Source organism: Triticum urartu, chromosome 2A, assembly GCF_056163025.1.
Source record: "Triticum urartu cultivar PI428250 chromosome 2A, HENAU_Tu73, whole genome shotgun sequence".
NCBI lineage: Eukaryota > Viridiplantae > Streptophyta > Magnoliopsida > Poales > Poaceae > Triticum > Triticum urartu.
The window spans coordinates 199,529,252-199,543,522 of NC_141874.1; the positions used below are offsets into that span (position 1 = coordinate 199,529,252).

The window sequence follows — 14,271 nt, forward strand, 5'->3', positions numbered from 1 at the left end:
CACTCAAAGAAAAAATTTCTTCAACCGAATTAATTTTTCTACTAGTAGGAGCTCTTTCGGTATGTCATTGTGCATAATTTGCCATAATATTATCAAGCAATTTGGTAGCTTCACCCAAAGTAATTTTCATAAAATTACGACCCGCGGCGGAATCTAAAAGATTACGAGAAATAAAATTCAACCCCGCATAAAAATTTTGTATGATCATCCAAAGATTTAACCCATGAGTTGAGTAATTCCTTAGCATCATTTTCATCCTTTTCCAAGATTGTGCAAAATACTCATGTTCAAGTTGCTTGAAATTTAGGTTCTAAGGGGAATAATTTTTATGGACGGAAAATACTTAATGATAAAAGCATATTTGCACTTATTCCAAGAATCAATACTATTGCGAGGCAAAGAAGAAAACCATTTTTTTGCAGAATCATGCAAAGAAAACGGAAATAATTTCATATTCACAACATCATTGTCCACATCTTTTTTATTTTGCATATTGCATAATTCTACGAATGTGTTAAGATGGGATGCGACATCCTCATTAGGAGTACCAGAAAATTGATTTTTCATAACAAGATTCAGCAAAGCAGTATTAATATCACAAAACTCCGCATTAGTGGCGGGAGGAGCAATCGGAGTGCCAATAAAATCATTATTGTTGGTATTGAAGAAATCACACAACTTGGTGTTCTCATGAGTCATTGTGACTACGCAACAAGATTGCACTCAAAAACAGATCCGGCAAAAAAACGGTGAACGAAAAAAAGGGCAAATAAACGACAAATTTTGTGAAGGTGGGGAGAGAAAAACAAGAGGCAAATGGCAAATAATGTAAATTGCGAGGAGATGGGATTTGTGATTAGGAACCTGGTGGATGTTGATGATCTTCCCCAGCAACGGCGCCCGAAATTCCTTTTGATGTCTGCTAAAACTACGTCGGTATTTCCCCAAAGAGGAAGGGATGATGCAGCACATCGACGGTAGGTATTTTCCTCAGTGATGAGACCAAGGTTATCGAACTAGTAGGAAAACCAAGCAACACTATGTAAACACCACCTGCACACACATAACAAAAACACGCAACCTGACGTGTTAAAGGGGTTGTCAATCCCTTTCAGGCAACGACACTAGAAATTAGCAAACGGACATGATAAAAATATGATAGATGGGATAAATAGACCTCGAATAAAATAAGTTGCAGCAAGATATTTTTGTATTTTTAGTTTAATGGATCTAAAAATAAAAGCAAAGGAAAATAGATCGCAAAGGCAAATATAATGAAGAAGAGACCCGGAGGGCGTAGGTTTCACTAGTGGTCTCTCTCTAGAAAAATAGCAAACGGTGGGTAAACAAATTACTGTTGGGAAATTGATAGAACTTCAAATAATCATGACGATATCCAGGCAATTATCATTATATAGGCATCACGTCCAAGATTAGTAGACCGACTCCTGCATGCATCTACTACTATTACTCCACACATCGACCGCTATCCACCATGCATCTAGTGTATTAAGTTCATGGAGAAACGAAATAATACAACAAGAACGATGACATGATATAGACAAAATCTATTTATGTAGAAATAGACCCCATCTTTTTATCCTTAATGGCAACGATACATACGTGTCGGTTCCCCTTCTGTCACTGGGATCAAGCACCGTAAGATCGAACCCATCACAAAGCACCTCTTCCCATTGCAAGATAACTAGATCCAGTTGGCTAAACAAAACCCAAATATCAGAGAAGAAATATGAGGCTATAAGAAATCATTCATATAAGAGATCAAAGAAGACTCAAATAAGTTTCATGGATAAAAACATAGATCTGATCATAAACTCAAAGTTCGTCAGATCCCAACAAATACCGCAAAAGAATTACATCTTATGGATCTCCAAGAGACCATTGTATTGAGAGTCAAAAGAGAGAGAGGAAACCATCTAGCTACTAACTACGAACCCGTAGGTCTACAAAGAACTACTCACGCATCATCGGAGAAGCATCAATGGGCATGATGAACCCCTCTGTGATGATGTCTAGATTGGATTAGGTGGTTCTGGACTCTGCGACGGCTGGAATTGATTTTCGTCGACTCCCATAGAGTTTCTGGAATATTGGGTATTTATAGAGCAAAGAGTCGGTTCGGGAGGCACCCGAGGTGGGCACTCCAAGCGCGCCCTGGTGGGTTGTGCTCCCCTCGGAGCACCCCCTCCCCCCCAGGCGCTTCTCCGGCCCATTAGATGTCTTCTGGTCCAAAAAAATCTACAAAAAATTTCGCTGCGTTTGGACTCTGTTTGATATTGATTTTCTGCGGTGTAAAAAACATACAGAAAACAGCAACTGGCACTTAGCACTATGTCAATAGATTAGTACCAAAAAATGATACTCCCTCTGTTCCATAATGTAGTGCCTATAGATTTTTTGAGAAGTCAAACTTTACAAACTTTGACCAAGTTTGTAGAGAAAAATATTTATATTTACAATACCAAAAATATATAATGTGAAACTACATCTTATGATGAATCTAGTGATATATGTTTCGCACTCTAGATGTAAATATTTTTCTCCACAAACTTGGTCAAAGTTTGTGAGGTTTGACTTTTTAAAAAATCTATAGGCACTACATTATGGAACGGAGGGAGTATAAAATGATTATAAAACATTCAAGAATGATAATATAACAGCATGGAACAATAAAAAAATATAGATATGTTGGAGACGTATCAGGCTTCAACAACATCTTCAACAGGGGCAGCCGGAGCTGCCCTAGGGTTCTCTCTCCTCCACGGACGGGACAACGTCCACGTCATGGGTCGGGGGGGTCTATCACTCTAGTCGCCAACTCCCCCAGGTGCAACAATGTTAGCAGCCCGTGAGGCTGGGGGAGCAGCCCACACAGTCGGCCCAACAAATGGGGTCGGTTGGGCGGAAGGCGGGCCCTGCTGGTGGACTTGCCAAAACTCGGTCTCTGCTTCCCGCGTAGTCTCACATCCCTCGGCCGCATGCCTAGAGGGGATGGATCCACCGACTCACCCACGCGATCACAATGTCCTAGTTGGAGAGCCCGACAGCCAACAGAGTGGCCACCCATTTCTCCAACATCATGGCTTGCACGACCTCTGCTCGGGTGAACTTCATGCCCTGAGAGGGGTTCCACACGACCGGGTTAGAGGAGTACGATGGGAGGGCCACATCGCCGACTGGAGTTGATGGCTCCTCGTAGTAGAACCATGTGGAGGTCCACCCGTTCAGCGAGTCGGGCCACCTCATCTCGAAGTAGCTCGACATCCGCTTGGCTTGGATGCCGAGTGCCCCGCATGTCTGGTAGATGTCCTTCGACACCGTCTACGGCTTGATGTAGAAGAAGTGCTTGAACAGGGCCCACTCTGGCGAAATGTCAAGAAAGGCCTCGCACAACGTCCCGAAGCTAGAGAGGTGGGCGATGGTGTTCGACAGAATGGTGGAGCTGCACGTGGAAGAAATCCAACACCTCCCGGAGGAAGGGGTGGATCGGGAGGCCCAATCCCCGGTCCAGATAGGACGTGAGGATCACCCGCTCGTTCCCACAGGGGGGACGGCTCCTGCTCGCGCGTGTCTGGCACTCACAAGCCGGTCTCCGGCAGCCGATGGTCTCATGTGTTCACTCAGAGAACACCCTCCGTCACGATTGAGGGAAGCCAATCCTTGCGCTCCTTGTCCTCGGCAGTAGCTGCGTCGGTCGCGAAGAGCTCTCCGCCCGCAGAGAAAGATGCACTGCCTGCGGCCTTGGCCTTCTCGAGCTTTTGGGTGGAGGAAGACATGGCGATCCAAGGGTTCAAGAGGAGGAAGAAGGAGAAACTGCCCTGGTGGTTGCGGAAGATGTGGGGGACGGGAAAAAACCCTCCCACATACGGTTGGGTATTTATACCCAAGTCGGTGATGAACCACTGCGAGAAAACCACGCGACACGCGTATAAAAAGGAGGCCGATGCGTCAATTCGGCGTGGAAATCCAGATGGTCAACATTTAAAACCCACTACACCGCGAGGCGTCACTCAGGCATTCTGTCAGTCGAAGAATGGAACCCAAAGAGTCTTCCCACGCGAGTGGTCAGACGAAGGTTTGTCAGACATGCAAAAGATCCCGATGTGATAATTCGTGAAGACCCACAATGATGACTGCTGACCATTGACCTACCAGCCGGCTAACGATCTACCTTCCAATCGGCTGAGAAATGCAAACCAACTCGACCAACAGGATCCATCCCAGGTCGAACGACCTGTGCCCAAGGCACGATGACTATCCGAGTGCCCACCACCCGAAGGAAACCGAATGAATCAACACTCGTTTCAGATCCGTTCTGTGTAAGAGCAAGGGGCGCCCGTGATATCCTCTGAGGCACAAGTCGGCTTCCCTTCCGAGGGAACCGAATATCTGGCTGCACAGACTTGGTTTTGCAAAAAAGGCTTTCGACGGGCATTCTTCTTGTAGGATATTTACTGGTGACACTTGACCCGATCAAGCCTAGATTCCTCGGACAGCCACTTGGAATTTGATGATACGCCCGCAAGCGGGCCCATAGTCGGGCCACGAGTTGTCCTCTCCAGAAGAGATCAAAAAATGGGTATCACTGAGTCTTCTCCCCAATTGTTCACTTCTTCGCCCTTCCTAGGCATGAACAAACTGAGTCCGCACCAAGTCCCAACAGTCGAATACCAGCACTCGGCCAAAGACGAAAGGAGCAGTCAGCAGCCTACCTAGGATACCTCTCGACCACGTGACAGTTACCCAACAATGGTATAATCTAGTAAACATGACAGTTACCAGTAGTAAATACCATGAAACAGTCGCCAGACCTGAATAGCATTAATATCAGTCCATTATGTACCCCTACCTGGTGCACTCTATATAAGCTAGGAGGAAAGCCACATCTTGAGGGTTGAAGATCCACACTTTGTACCTTACGCCAAGAGCTAAGAGCACCACATGAGTAGAGTATTACCTCCACCGCAGAGGGCCTGAACCTGTATAATTCCTTGAGCGTACTCCCAACCACACTGTTCGCTAGATACGATTGCCTCTACATTCATACCCCCTAGTATTGTCAGGATTATATCCACGACAACCCCTATATGTCCTTTGCGGGAGTCCAGACACCTTTTGCCATCCAATGCTATCCCTCGAAACGTCCGCAAGCTGGTCCGAACTTCTAAATTCCGGCGAACTAGAAGCAGACTGGGAGGAGGGGGGGTGGTCCGGCCATCCGTCTATTCCAACCAAAAGCCATCATATTCAACATCATCCCTCCTCTCTCTCCTCAATTGTGACATGTACATGCATAGTGTTCACAGACTGATCCGGAACAATCCACAGACAGATAGTGTGTCCATTTAGGGACAGCATCGGAGATGCCCTTAGTTTGTTTTGTTTTGATTGTGGACTTAGTGGTCTACGCTGAAGCGGGACTGCGGGTGGCCAATGAGCCCATGGCTTTAGCGGCTCGTGCTCAGTGTGCTCCGTCACTACTAGGATATTGCGCCTTGCATTCATGCTTTAGTGGACACGCGAACGATCAATCGCCGCACGGTCGAGGAAGGGTTAGAGGATGGGCGATGGTTGCTTGACATCAGCAGCGAGGTAAACTTTGGAGGCCACATGCAGCTTTTGCATCTCAACCTTGCGATCATCACGATCAATCGCGATCCCACCAGAGACGATTCTTTCTCATGGCCGGCAGACCCGTCCGGATCTTATACCGCCAAGTCCACCTATTTTCGGCTCTGCCAAGGTGCCGAGAGGGCTCCATACGCCACTTGCATTTGGAAAAGTTGGGCACTTTTGAAGTGCAAATTTTTTGCGTGATTGGCAGTGCAACACCGGATCTGGACATATGACAGAAGAGCAAGGCACGACCTTCAGGATGCTCTGTCACGTGCCTTCAAGAGGAGGACAATGCGGAGCACATTCTCATTCAGTGTGGCTATGCCAGGGAGGCGTGGCACTACATATTCGAGACGCTGAGCTTGCAGGGTAATATCCCGGTGCCGGAGGACACCTTACTAGATTGGTGGTTGACTACGAGAACTAACTTCAGGAAAGGTTTCAAGCGCGGCTTCGACACAGTGACTATTGCGACCACCTGGGCTCTATGAAAGCAACGCAACGCCAGAGTATTTCACCGGATCAATCAACAAAAGACGGCGTCAGACCTGGCCCTCGCCATCATTGCAGAGCTTAAAGAATGGAGGTTGGCGGGATTGGATGGAGGAGGTTATGGCATGTTTTGTGAGAGTGTAGACATAGGCTAGCTAGTGGGTGTGCTAGGGTGTGCGTTCTCTTTGGAAGCTAGCTTCCATTCATGTAATTCTTGTAAATTGACGTTTGCTCTCTTCTTCTATAAAATTAAGGTACGCCTTTGACATACTCTAAAAAAAAATACTCGTAACGTATTCCTCTTGTCACCCCTATATACGGCTGTAGTCTCAACTCAGAAGTCGGAAAATATCACGAATGCCCTGGCTCCTCTCCTCTCCCTCGCGTGCTGATGTCTCCTCCATTTCGTTTCTATCCGTCTGCCACCTTTAGTCGCTACTTAATGCTGGGCCCGTATCATAAAAGCTCTTGAATGGCCGAGCAGAACAGGACACTACCTAAAACATGATTTACCCAGGAATCAGGCAAAAAAGAGAGGCTATATCTAGCCTTGTTATTACCAGTCAAACACGGCCATCACGTTCCTTTCCCCGACAGGTCATTTTGCCCCGAGTTCGGGCGCCATGTAACCAAAAAATACTCCCTTCTTTCCGGTTTATAAAGCTTAATTTAAAAATCTCACTAACCAAGATAGATGATGAGTGGTGGAATATTTTTTATAGTTTACAAAAGCACCTAATTAATGCTCTTGTTTTTTTTAAAAAATTATGTTTACGAATGCATTAATTGCAATGCATGCATTCATAAAGTGCATGCATTGGTCAGTTTTCTCTTAATACTTGCATGCAATGATTTAATGCACCTTGAAGTTTGAACATGTAATGGGGAACAACCAAATTAAGCCTTATAAAATGGAAAAACTAAAATCTTGAGATAAACCCTATAAACCGGAAAGGAGGGAGTACCTCTCGAGTCTCGACACATATGCGGACTGGGTCTGCGCATATCCGTCTCTGCGCTCCAGTTACCGAGGTGCGTGTATAAACCCTACAAGCTGGAAAGAAGGAAAAGGTGATCAGAGACGTATCAGTGGACGCCATTTACGCCTTCAGTGGAGACCGCGATCACGATGATTATTAACATGACTTTGAAAAATCGCAACCTTGAACTGACTGCACTGTAAATCGAACAGACCAGAGACAATTCAAAATTCTGGTATTCACCCCGACCAGGTAGATACCCGTTCTAGAAGAGAGACAGAGATAGAAGAACAGCAGCAAAGCTGCAAACATCTGCCTGGCCATCTGGAACCAGAGGAGAAGTCCATTAGAGGTTGAATTCTGGAAGTAAACTTTGAGTATTCGCAAGATGACAAGTCAGTCTTAAAATATTTGCGGCCAAAGATCGGCCATCGTTTAAATATTCCAAGTCAAAGCCGGAAAACCACTTTCCTGGCTTCACACCATTTTTCTCCCTTTTTTTAGTCGTCGACAGTCAGCATCACGGCAAGAGTCAGATATTGGCATTTTCTGTTCACTAATATTAATCAATGAAGAGAAAATAGTACTCTATGACACAATAAGCCCTATGGCACAAAACAGTACTTCATCCAGTGGAATAACATAACAATAATTAAAGAAGCGAAAGTGACATGACATCACTAACATCATAGCTATGCTACATCGGATTGCAACTGCAACTGAAGTGAGGTGACACAACATAAATCAAGCAAGGAAAAGAAAACACCATTAACCATTTGTCATAAATTTCAACACCAGATTTTAGTACTCCTACTATTCTGTTAATTCATCTATACTATTCAGCAGCATCAGCAGGGCGTTGGGCGTGTGGCTCTCAATCAGCCTTTGCTGCTGCTGTACCAGGTCAAAGAGGGCTGCTTATTTAATCAACCCTGTAGCTCACCAGGCTGAGAAACCTCTGTGTCCAACTCCAACCACAGCCACGAGTGACTCCAAAGTTCAGGCTCCCATCCTCGCTCAAGCCCCTGCTATTCTTCCAAGCTCCCATCCATGATCCATGGATCCCTTCTTCCTCCTCCTCCTCCTATTCGGTCAAATCCTGCTCTGCACAGCCGGCGACACCATCAACTCCGCCACACCCTTGTCCGGGTCACAGAAGATCGTATCCCAGGGCAACAAGTTCGCCGTGGGCTTCTACTCCCCATCGCAGAGTAACACCACCTCTTCCACCTCCAGCAATTACTACATAGCCATATGGTACAACAACATACGACTGCTGACCACAGTGTGGAACACCAACATGACGGTGTCTGACCCGGCCACCGCCTCCTTGGAAATCGCCAGCGACGGCAACCTTGTCCTCCTTGATCAAGCCAAGAACCGGCAGCTATGGTCAACTGATGTAAGTATAGCCTCCAACTCCACCATGGCCATCATCAGGGACAGCGGTAGCCTCGATCTTATCGATGTCTCCAATTCATCGATAGTTTACTGGCGAAGCATAGACCATCCCACAAACACCTGGCTTCCGGGGGGCAAGCTCGGGCTGAACAAGACCACGGGTCTGAGCCAGAGGCTTATTCCTTGGAAGAACAACGCAGACCCATCTCCTGGGTTGTTCTCTCTGGAGCTAGATCCCAATGGCACAAAACAGTACTTCATCCAGTGGAATGAATCCATAAACTACTGGACCAGTGGCCCCTGGAATGGCAATATCTTCAGCCTCGTGCCAGAGATGACGGCTAATTTCAGATACGACTTCCAATTCGTCGACAATGCCACAGAAAGCTATTTCTACTACTCGATGAAGGATGATGCAGTCATCTCGCGGTTCATCATGGACGTGACCGGACAGATCAAGCAGCTGACATGGGTGGAATTCTCACAGCAGTGGATCTTGTTCTGGTCACAGCCGCGAACACAGTGTGAGGTGTATGCACTCTGTGGGGCATATGGCAGCTGCAGTGAGGCTGCGCTGCCATACTGCAACTGCGTCAAGGGGTTCAGCCAGAAGGTCCAGAGTGATTGGGATCTTCAGGATTACAGTGGCGGGTGCAGGAGGAACGTACCATTGCAGTGCCAGATCAACTCGAGCTCCGGACAGACCAAGCCTGATAAGTTCTTTCCCATGGCAAGCGTGAGGCTACCTGACAATGCTCGGGGTGCAGTGGGCGCCAGCTTGAAAGAATGTGAGCAGGTTTGTCTGAAAAGCTGTTCATGCGATGCTTACACTTACAATACAACTGGCTGTTTTATTTGGTCTGGGGACCTGGTGAACCTCCAAGAACAGTACAGTGGAAATGGAGTTGGCACACTCTTCCTCAGACTTGCAGCATCCGAGCTGCAAGACCCAAAAAAGAGCAAGGCTGTGATCATTGGTGCAGTTGCTGGCGGGGTTGCTGCAATTCTGATAATCCTTGCGATTGTGTTTTTCTTCCTATATCAGAAATTTCGGCGAGAAAGGACTCTTCGGATATCAAAGACTGGTGGGGGCACATTGATTGCTTTCAGGTACAGTGATCTGCAGCATGTCACCAGAAACTTCTCAGAGAAGCTGGGGGGAGGTGCCTTCGGTTCGGTGTTCAAGGGGAAGCTCCCAGATTCAACGCCCATTGCTGTGAAGAGGCTCGATGGTTTTCATCAAGGGGAGAAGCAATTCCGTGCTGAGGTAAGCACAATTGGGACAACCCAGCATGTTAATTTGGTCCGCCTTCTTGGGTTCTGTTCTGAAGGGTCAAGGAGGCTGCTTGTGTATGAGTACATGCAAAAGGGCTCCCTGGAAGTGCAACTCTTCCCTGGTGAGACAACTGCATTGAGCTGGGCCATTAGGTACCAAATTGCACTTGGAACAGCAAGGGGCCTAAACTACCTGCATGAAAAATGTAGGGATTGCATCATACACTGTGATGTCAAGCCAGATAACATTCTCTTGGATGATTCCTTTGTACCAAAAGTATCCGACTTTGGCCTAGCAAAGCTCTTAGGCCGGGACTTCAGCCGTGTTTTAACGACGATGAGAGGAACAAGGGGTTACCTTGCACCTGAATGGATCAGTGGCGTGCCCATAACCGCGAAGGCAGATGTATTCAGCTATGGCATGATGCTCCTTGAAATCATATCAGGCAGGAGGAATTCTGACCATGGAGAGGAGGGCAGGTCCACTTTCTTCCCAACCTTGGCTGCAAGCAAGCTCCATGAAGGGGATGTGCAGACCTTGTTGGACCCTAGGCTGAAAGGAGATGCAAATCCTGACGAGCTCACAAGAGCTTGTAAGGTTGCTTGTTGGTGCATCCAAGATGATGAAAGCACTAGACCCACGACGGGTCAGATCGTCCAAATCCTAGAGGGGTTTCTGGATGTGAATATGCCTCCCGTTCCCAGGTCACTGAGAGCTCTTGGTGAAAGCCCTGATGTCATAAACTTCTTCTCAGATCTGTCTTCAAGCCAGACTTCCCTGACGCAAAACAGCACAACAACTTCTCAGACACACAGTGCTACTTCAGGCAATTCACATTTCCAAAGTTCGTAATCAGGGAACCCTGCAATTTATGAGGGCAAGGCCTTTATATGTTTGAAAAGTGCCATGAGTAACTGGAGTTGTATATATATGTAGAAACTAGTAAACTCAGATTATTTATGTCGTCCTATGTATCAATAAACACTGTAGGCTCACAGCAGAATTGAATAGCCAAAATAAAAACGAGATTTCTGTTGCATGCTATCTTGCGGAATGGAAACTACTTTACTATTTAGACAAAAACAAACAACATTTTTTTCATGGCAAGTGTCTGCCTTTTCACAAACGCGTGTCTTGGAAAAAGGCGGTCATGGCATAATTTTGCTTGTGCTATTTGGCAGAAGCACAGCCATAATTTCATAAAGGAAAGTCCAGTCAACTGAGGAAGTTAGCAACAGATACAACTGTTGTCTGGGAAGTGGGAAGACAAGTCAATTCAAATGATAAAACTGGTAATATGGACGGAAGAAATCAATGGCCGTGTTGCCTCTCCCGGGGATATTTTTTGAACTAACCCTCTCCAGGAGGTAACGCCCTTGAGTATAAACTTGCAGAATACCACATGGCACTGGCTTGGCTGGATTGACATGAACCTCTATTAGGACAGCAACTGGCTCGTTTGGAGCCCAAGAAAGTAAACTGGCTAACCCTCTATTGCTTTCAGTTAATAAAGAACAAGAGACTACTTTTTTAGAGCTTCCACTGAGCCAGGTACAGATACCAGAAAGGTCAGGATTGATATTCGCTTTACTGCCTATAATCTCACTAAACAATCAAATCTCATTCCGTTCCATTTTTAGTCAAATAGTGAAAGATATTACATAGCAGTTCTGTGCCAAAGGATGGCCCTTTCGCAAGATACGTTCATCAGTTTCTGCTCATATATTACTTATTTCCACTTCCACAATTAAATCTGCTGTGACTAATACAATCTCCGGACTCCAGCCCCTTTCTGATCATACAACTGTTACATCAAATGGCAGAATTCGATCAGGATTTCTTCTATCCAGGTAAGTTATCCTGGTATTTGGTTCAGAACCACTTAATAGAATACTTTGGTGTGTATTCAACCCAAAAATCTATTGGTTTGGGTGGTCAATTGAGACAATCCTGTACTAAGTGCCTTATCTCCAGAGCTCAAATTGTTGGATTTGGTCTCTCAGGTCAAAACAGACCAACAGAAAAGGGGTAGTTGCAACTGGTTTCGATCCCTAGCCCATCAACGTCTCATATATAACGAAAAGTTTTAAATAACAGACTATGGCAAATAGCGGCAGCCTCAATAGCGCACAAAGCCGCTAAATTGCACAAGATGCCGTTTAGCATGATGCCCCTCCAAATGCTATAGTGTCGAGCTAGCACACTGTTTAAAACTTTGATCTAAAACTGAGTACATGAGGTGCGGTTTCAGTACTACTAGGCGCGAGGAGGAGGAGGAGGTTAGCCTTGATGGGCAGGTGGTGCCTCAGAAGGACACCTTTCGATATTTGGGGTCAGTGCTGCAGAAGGATGAGGGTATTGATGAAGATGTGAACCATCGCATCAAAGCCGGATAGATGAAGTGGCGCCAAGCTTCTGGCATTCTCTGTGACAAGAGAGTGCCACAAAAGCTAAAAGGCAAGTTCTACAGGACAACGGTTCGACCCGCAATGTTGTATGGCGCTAAGTGTTGGCCGACTAAAAGGCGACATGTTCAACAGTTAGGTGTGGCGGAGATGCGCATGTTGAGATGAATGTGTGGCCACACGAGGAAGGATCGAATCCGGAATGATGATATACGAGATAGAGTTGGGGTAGCACCAATTGAAGAGAAGCTTGTCCAACATCGTCTGAGATGGTTTCTTCATATTCAGCGCAGGCCTTCAGAAGCTCCAGTGCATAGCGGACGGCTAAAGTGTGCGGATAATGTCAAGAGAGGTCGAGATAGACCGAATTTGACATGGGAGGAGTCCGTAAGAAAAGATATGAAGAATTGGAGTATCATCAAAGAACTAGCTATGGACAGGGGTGCGTGGAAGCTTGCTATCCATGTGCTAGAACCATAAGTTGGTCGCGAGATCTTATGGGTTTCACCTCTAGCCTACCCCAACTTGTTTGGGACTAAAGGCTTTGTTGTTTTTGTTGTTGTTGTTGTATGAGGGGTGTCGGTCAGCCCAGACGTTTAAGGCCGGTTTGAGATGCCCATCTGGGTCGGCTACTTTTGACCAGCCAGTGACCGAGCCGTTAGACCAGGCGTTTGGAGGGCTACAGTTATATTCCTAGAAACAGTGACATAACTACAATTGTTGTAAGGACAACTGCACAAGTAGAATTAGGGTGGCACTCGAGCCTCAAACATCAGAGAACTAATGCACTCTGTGCACTAACGACCACCTAAAAATAAAACAAAATTACTAAATTGCAATATACAGTTAATGACTTTGTGAGGCATCTATTTTAATTTTGCTTGGTGCAGTCACCCCTAATTCATATGGTAAAAAAGAAAACAGCTAATTTGCGACCCCTCATTCAGTTCCTAGATCCGCTAGATCAACTCACCTTGGCACTTGCAAAGTTGCAATTCATCAGATGCAAGCAGATTGCACTGCAATTTGGGATGGACATGCCCACATCCGTACACACGTTCCCAATCCCATTGCCCCACACCAAATCGAACACGAGGAGGTCACCAGTCAATACAGGGTAGGCAAAGGCAACGTCTACGCGACATAGAACGGGAGTATGGGACTGACGGAGGATGGCGAACCTGGGGCTGGAGCCGCGAGAGGAAGACGGCGGAGGAGGCGACGAACTGGCAAGCCCCGCAATCCAAGGTGCGCTAATGCTGCCCTGGGCGGCGCGAATGCCGCCACCCCTCTGAATTCGATCATCTGATCTGATGTGGGTAAAACTGCTGGGACAAATTGGCAGGGTAGCATCGGAGGCGCGACGGGAGAGGACGGCGGAGAGCCGGAGACCGTCGCCGTCGCCGTGGCTCGTGGAGGCCGTGCAGTTGAAACAAACCTGGGCCGTCCTTTAATGCCGGCCCGTGGGCATGGATCTGTCACGGAAAAATCAAGTCGGTTCGGCGTAGCCCTTTTATTCGCGGGCCGACCCGGCACGATCCAGGCTCGGCTCGGCACAGCCCGATACGTGGCCCAAGTCAGCCCTGCTAGCACTATTTGAGGTAACTGGCAAAAGAGATCGTGCGTTCCAAACGGAAGAAAAAGAATAACTTTGTCTATGTGCCTAGCTCAATAATGTGAATTAAAAGAATAAATTATTTGAATGGTGAAAAAAATGTTGAATAATGTATGAAAATGCACGGAATAAACATTAATACAAGCATTTGATTTTATGAAAAAAAGGAAAATGTATCTGTTTGCCTCCAATCGGTAGGGCTGTCAACAATGCTCGGGCTCAATGAACTGTTTCGTGTTCGATTAACTATATGCTCAAGTTTGGGTTCAACCTGCTTGCGTCGTTCGGTGGCTTGGCCAAAAATCACACTTTCAAGGTCAATGCAAGATGGCCACTTTGACTGGTTGATATGTTAAATAGGGAACATGTAATTCCCAATAGATCATGATGCATTGTGCTCGAAATTTGTACTATTGCTTCATTGGTTGCCTATTTGTGACTAGTAGAGTGCCCGTGCGTTGCCAC

The 14,271-nt window shown here is 46.4% G+C and overlaps 1 protein-coding gene and 1 long non-coding RNA gene across 2 annotated transcripts; one reads left to right on the forward strand and one right to left on the reverse strand.

Annotated features, from left to right (window-relative positions):
* Positions 1 to 1,730: 1,730 nt before the first annotated feature.
* LOC125536673 (uncharacterized) lies at positions 1,731 to 13,727 on the reverse strand. The gene is made up of 3 exons (XR_007295166.2): positions 13,373 to 13,727; positions 7,095 to 7,183; positions 1,731 to 2,305 (listed from the first exon to the last, which is right to left on the reverse strand). It is a non-coding gene; the product is annotated as an uncharacterized LOC125536673 (long non-coding RNA).
* On the forward strand, positions 8,099 to 10,825 carry LOC147984528 (S-locus lectin protein kinase family protein). Its single transcript, XM_087543604.1, has one exon. It carries the CDS (start codon positions 8,167 to 8,169, stop codon positions 10,636 to 10,638), a length of 2,472 nt encoding a protein of 823 aa, XP_087399730.1. The 5' UTR covers positions 8,099 to 8,166; the 3' UTR covers positions 10,639 to 10,825.
* Positions 13,728 to 14,271: the final 544 nt, after the last annotated feature.

Coding starts and splice junctions, on each gene's coding strand:
- LOC147984528 (XM_087543604.1), top strand. CDS start 8,167: ATGGATCCCTTCTTCCTCCTCCTCCTCCTATTCGGTCAAATCCTGCTC.